This window comes from Chrysochloris asiatica, unplaced genomic scaffold (assembly GCF_000296735.1).
Source record: "Chrysochloris asiatica unplaced genomic scaffold, ChrAsi1.0 scaffold00374, whole genome shotgun sequence".
Lineage (NCBI taxonomy): Eukaryota > Metazoa > Chordata > Mammalia > Afrosoricida > Chrysochloridae > Chrysochloris > Chrysochloris asiatica.
The window spans coordinates 2028711-2034766 of NW_006408892.1; the positions used below are offsets into that span (position 1 = coordinate 2028711).

The window sequence follows — 6056 nt, forward strand, 5'->3', positions numbered from 1 at the left end:
TAAGCCTTCCAACCTTCTAAATATTCCGTTATATGTGGTTCAGAGTTCTGGGACCATCCCCTGACCTGCTTGGTCCTATATTCTGTGTTATTGCTGGCGGAGCTCTTCACTGCACTTCCATCCAATCCGCCATCTTGTTTGTTCTCTTGATCGTAATTCTTAATTCTAAATTTATAGCTGAAAAAAAATTTTAATAGCCTATCTTTTGGAGTTGTTTTAAGTTTACCAACAAGTTGTTCAGCAAGTCCAGAGTTCCTATATGCCCTCTCCCCCTGTAAACGTTTCTCCTGTCATTAACATCTAGAATTGGTGTGACGCATTGCTAAGTTTGACGAGCCAAATATCTACATACTATTTGATATACTATTATTAGGTAGGAGTCCTGGTGTGACTCTAAGATAAGCAGTGGCTTTGAGTCCACCAGCTGCCCCAAGGGAGAAAGAAGACTTTCTGCTTCCACTAAGATTTACAGCCTCAGGAACCTTGTACAGTGTCACTGTGATTCGGAACTGATCTGACTGCACTTGACCACATTATTAGCTAAAGTTCATAGTTCACGTTAGGGTTCACACTTTGTAGCTGAACTTAAGAATCACTGTTGATCCTCTGGTGCCAGCTTCTTTCTCCATGCCCACAGGGGTCTCTTTACTTAAAATTTGTTTTAAAAGGAATTGCTGGGGGGAAGGGCTTAAGCACACGTAGGCATGGGGTGTATGTATGGGGGGTGCATAGGGTCAGGGTCTGTGAGTGTGCGTGTACACTCTGTGTGAGTTGTTGGCTGTGCCTCACCCTCACTCCGCTACTCCCGCCCCCTCTGTCCGAGTACAGCGGCCATCGGCAGCCCTACCCCTTTGAACGCATGATTTTCGGGGCCTGCGCCGGCATCATCGGACAATCATCATCATACCCGCTGGACGTGGTACGACGGCGCATGCAGACGGCGGGTGTCACGGGCTACCCACGCACTTCCATCGTGCGCACGCTGTGGACCATTGTGCGTGAGGAGGGCGCTGTGCGTGGCCTCTACAAGGGCCTAAGCATGAACTGGCTCAAGGGTCCTATCGCCGTGGGCATCAGCTTCACCACCTTCGACCTTATGCAGATCCTGCTGGAGCGCCTACAGGGTTAAGGTGGCGCCTCAGGGCGCAGGGGCTGTGGCCCCTTGTTTCCTGAGGCCTCTCAGACCAACCTGTCAGCCCTGACGTGCAGTGGGGGAGGGAGGCGGGGTCCACTGTTCCTGAATGTTCCCATGGGGCCCTTGGCAAAGACGTTGCCAATGACCCCTCTAAGCTCTTGAGCCAGAGCCTGCCACCCACTTCTGGCCATGGGGACAGATGTGGCGGCAGTGAGTGTAGGGAGGCCTGACCTCCAATGATGGGACTTTTCCTGAAAGGACACTATCCTAGAGGGGGCCTTCCCCTACCAGCTTTGCCTGCTGCAGCCTCTCACCCCACCCAGCTCCACCCCATCCCTGCTCCACAATTTCCATGCACCAGTGACTCCTGGCCCCCAGTGCCTGTGTCTCTTTGGGCCACCCTGCCTGATCCCTGATTCCACAGTGTGGTGGCTGAAGACCCCTAAGAGTATGTATGTGTGTGTGTGTCATCCCTTCTACTGCCCACCCATCTTGTGACTCTGTACACAAAGCTGAAGCCATTTGGGTCTCAGCTCCACTTGGCATTTGCAGGAAATAAGATCAGCCCAGCTTATACCCTCCAGCCCCACGGCCCGGGGCATCCATCCATGTCCGTCCACCCACCCCCACCCTAATCCCCGCCCCCAACGAAGGATTGTATTTTGGGGTTGAAAGTGGGGGAGTCCAGGTACCCTCAGGCAACACCTGCTTACTAATGACAATTGGGGTTCTGATTTGGTTTTGTTTTTTAACTTTGACAGATGTGAAGGTGAGAGTTGGTTTTGTGTGGGAACAGCAGCCTGTGGTGTGAATGCATCTGAGTTGGTGTCTTGTCACCGAGTATGACTCATGTTTCCATCACCTGTCCTCAGGGCTCTGCTCTCAGACTGACCTTCGGGTGTGAAAGTCCTTGTCCTGGCACTCTTTAAGACAGTCATTCCTCAGATGAGTCCCGGATGATGAGTCCTCAGGGACCTAAACAGTCTGGGATGGCTGTGAGGGTCCAGCCTTACCCCCTCCAAACCTTGCCCAGTGCCTGGGAGGCAGGACCCAATGGAGACTTGTGGGGTGCCCAAAGCTCAAGAGCACCAAGGTATAGGAGCTCCCTTTCTCCATTCACAGTGGAGCAGGAGAAAAGGGACAGCTCCCTAGTCCTGCTAGCCCCATGATGTCTCTGGGGTCTTGGTCAAGCCCCCCCTGCCCCCCCCACTCATCCTGGTTTGGAGTTCTACTTTGACGCTATGAAGACACTTTGTTTATATATAATGTTTATATATTTTAAGATTTGTGTCAAGAGAGTATATTTAATAAAAATTAAAATGACTTTTTTTACTTGCTCACGTCTCTTTAGCCCTGACCACCCCTAGCCAGCATGAATATTTTGACAAATTGGTGAATCTGCTTTGTGGAATCTGCTCTTTGTTGTTGTTTGAATTGTTTACACAGACCTTCTCAAGATGCCTGTTGTACAAATTCGTTGTATAAGGAGCAATCTTCCAGGACACCAGGCTCCCGTCTTGGCCCCAGGAGGTGCAGGAGACAGCCAGGCCCAGCTCTACTTCTGGGACTTTAACAAGAATTTGACTCCCCCATCTGTGTCTGTCATACACTGGGACCACAGTTTCCCCAAGTGATGTACCCCCACCAGGGGGAAACACTGGGGTCTCATGATTGAGCCCCCACCCACATCAACACACACAGCACTGAGGTGGAGGTGTCCATGTGGGTTTCCCTAGGCTGTTTTGGTAAACAGTTCCTAACTCTTGTTTTTGGCACTTACATTTTGGAAGGAAGGCCATGACCAAGTCCACGGACACCTCACTGATTGGTAACTAGGGGGTTAGTGAGCTGTTGCTACCAGTGGTGACTAGGGGCTAATGAGCTGGCCCCCAAGTCTACTTCCCACACTAGCCCCAGCCTCAAGGGAGTCACCCCCACCCCCACTGTCACAGCCTCTAATAGTATTGGGGTGGGTGTGCGACCTTGTCTAGGGTGACAAGGACAGTTACCATCTGCATCCTCTAATCTTGGTGGAGAGGCTGCAGCCTGGCCCTGTGACCACAGGTGGGAGCAATCCCAACAAGCAAACGTGGCAGGAAGTAGTTCAGAGATGGGTGAGAGCTGGGCTCCTCGTGATACTCAGGCTGCTGGATCTGGCCTCAGCTGAAGCTTAACTGCCCCTCCACGTCCAGCAGTGTGAATCACTTTATCTTCTTTTTAAAACAGTTTATTTTTCTTTTGTTGACAAAGCAGTTTTGGAAAAAATATCCTTGTCTAGACTTCTGTTTGTTCATACGGCTGGAGTGTCTGTGGTGTGAGTTTCTACAAAAGCATTGCTGGGTTCGGGGATCGAGGGGGATGTAGAGAGTGTAGCTGATGCTGTTGGTGCCCTGGCTGAAGCTCAGCATTCATAGTTCCCACCAATGGCTGCTTGCTTAAGCAATTTCAACTCAAGACTCCCCAGAGCAACCCTTCACCGATGACTGTCAAGAGTTCTGAGTAGGACCAGGTGGAGGTGGGTGCCCTATGCTCTGAGCCCCCATTAGAACCAAGCCCCAGTTGCCCACAATGTTACCTGCTCTCTGGCACCACGCTGCAGGGCTCCATCCCTCCCTAACATCCGTACTGGCTTCCTGGGCTCCCTCCTAGATGCCCCACATGCCCTCCAGTGTTTGTCTCAGGGTAGGCTTCCAGGGAATCAATTCAAAGATTAATAAAAATATCGGTTATCCCTACAAAGGGAGTATACAGATTTACAGCACCCGCTCTCAGCAACGAATGGTTTCCGACCTCTTGGTCTTTGCTAATCTGACAGGAGCCCTGTTGGTACAGTGGGTTTAAGCACTAGTCTACTAACTGAAAGATTAGCAGTTCAAACCCACCAACCACTCCATGGGAGAAAGATCAGGCCATGTGCTTCTGTAAAAAGAACGCAGCCTCGGAAATCCTATGGAGCAGTTCTGTGTCCTGCCAGGGTCCTTATGAGTCCATTCATTTTACAGCAGTGGGTTTAATCCCACAGGTAAAATTGCTTATCTTACCATTTTAGCCCCACCTGGGTAGGGTGTCTGCAAGCAGCAGCTATGGAATCCTCAGGAAGTCAGCACCTCATGAGGACTTGTGCTTCTATGTGTTGGGTTGTTTGCCACCAATGACCCTGGATAGGGTTTCCGAGGCTGTAAATCTTTATGGGTGCAGAAAGTCTCATCTTGCTCCCTCAGAGCAACTGGTAGATTTAAACTACTGACCTTTTGGTTAATAGCCCAGCTCATAATCCAACACGCTACCAAGGCTTCTTAGGGTTGTGATGCTCACAATTTACTGTCTCTTCTTGCCATAATCTTTTTGAACTCCCACCATGGTGGGTAAGAAACGGTGGGAGAAATGCTGATGGATTATATGCTTCAGTTGTAAGAGATTCTTAACAGGGCTAATTGTGATTGGTCAATTTTGTCACCAGCTGGGTATACAAAGAACCATCTCAGAAGCAGAGGTGGGTGATCACACACCATCAAGGAAGAAAAGCCAGAAGTGGTGCACATCCTTTGGACAGTAAGATCCCTGTGCATTGAACTGCCTTGAACCAGGGGCAGAAAGCTAACACTGGAGAAGTGGGAGAGAAACAGCAGCAGCAAAACCAAGAACAGAGCATCAGAAGCAAGGTTCCCAGCTCAGGGAACACGCAAAACTGAGAACCTATGGCCAGGAGACTTCCTTGTGGAGTAGGGTGACGCAAGGCACTAATTGAGAAGCTAGATTTGCTGACCCACAAAACTAGAGTCAAATGCCTTTGGGCTGAGTCTTTTAGAGGAATGGAGTCTTTGGGGCATTTCTCAGCAGCCCTAAAAGAGCTTTGCTGGAACATTGCTGGGACAGGATAGAGACCAAGAGAAACATGGCTGAGACCAGGGACCAGGGAGAGGCCTGGCTGATGGCCTCGCTGAGAGGCTGTCTGACTGGGACTGTGCCCTGAGCCGTTCTGACTTTTTACTGTAGTGTTAACTTTCCTAGTAAAGCCCGTAACTCCAAGTATGGTGTCTGCGTTCTGTGGGGCCACTGCAATGAATTAGTGAAGTTAGCTGAGTAGAGTGCTGTGGGAGGGATGGTTGGTGCCTTTTTTTGCAAGGACCCAGGTGGGGTCCAGAAAAGGAGGTCCAGGGTCTGGGGTGTTGAAGCTGGAGCAGACAGGATTCCTGAGGGAGTCAGGACTCTGAGGTATGGGGGTCACTGGAATGATGCAGATGCGACCAAAGAATGAGGGCTAGGTGGTGGTGTAGAGGGGTGAGTTTAAGTGGAGGATCAGGGGCTGGGGTCACATGCAGGGGAACATTGAGGGGGAAGAAATAACACCACTGGGGCTTTTTGGTGCCTGAAGCTGAGTAATGAGCTCAGAAGAGGCTGAGTGTGGGTCTGAGAGGAGGCTCTGCCAGGGTGTGTGGCTAGGGGCACTGTTGGAGCTGGTGGGGGCCCCTTTAGTCTAAGCCTGGGTGCTATTCCACCAAGTGCTTCCCGCTTCCTCAGACCTCATTGTTCAGGACATTACTCTCCTGCTTTTCATTTCCCCTTCATTCCCCATGTTAGTCAAGATTTCTATTTTCATTTTCCATCTGCTCTTCATTTCCAAGCATTCAAAAACAGATAAAAAAGTTCTGTCAGCAGTTCGAAACTACCAGCTGTTCCGTGGGAAAAAGATGAGGCTTTCTGCTCCTGTAAAGATTTACAGCCTTGGAAACCCTGTACAGGGTCGCTATGTGTTGGAACCGAGGCCACGGCACATAACAATAACAATAGTAGTATTCAAGTAGCTCATAGCATTGTTGTTGTTGTTAGGTGCCATTGAGTTGGTATCGACTCATAGCGACCCTATGCACAACAGAACAAAACACTGCCCGATCATGGGCCAACCTCACAATTGTTGCCA

The 6056-nt window shown here is 50.2% G+C and overlaps 1 protein-coding gene across 1 annotated transcript in view; it reads left to right on the forward strand.

The window, feature by feature from the left end:
• Positions 1 to 1129, forward strand: part of ARMC6 (armadillo repeat containing 6) — a 70290-nt gene extending 69161 nt beyond the window's left edge. Inside the window, exon 14 of the mRNA XM_006876346.1 lies at positions 829 to 1129. Coding sequence (XP_006876408.1) covers positions 829 to 1129 — 301 coding nt within the window. The remainder of the gene's footprint in view (positions 1 to 828) is intronic.
• The last annotated feature ends 4927 nt before the right edge of the window (positions 1130 to 6056 follow it).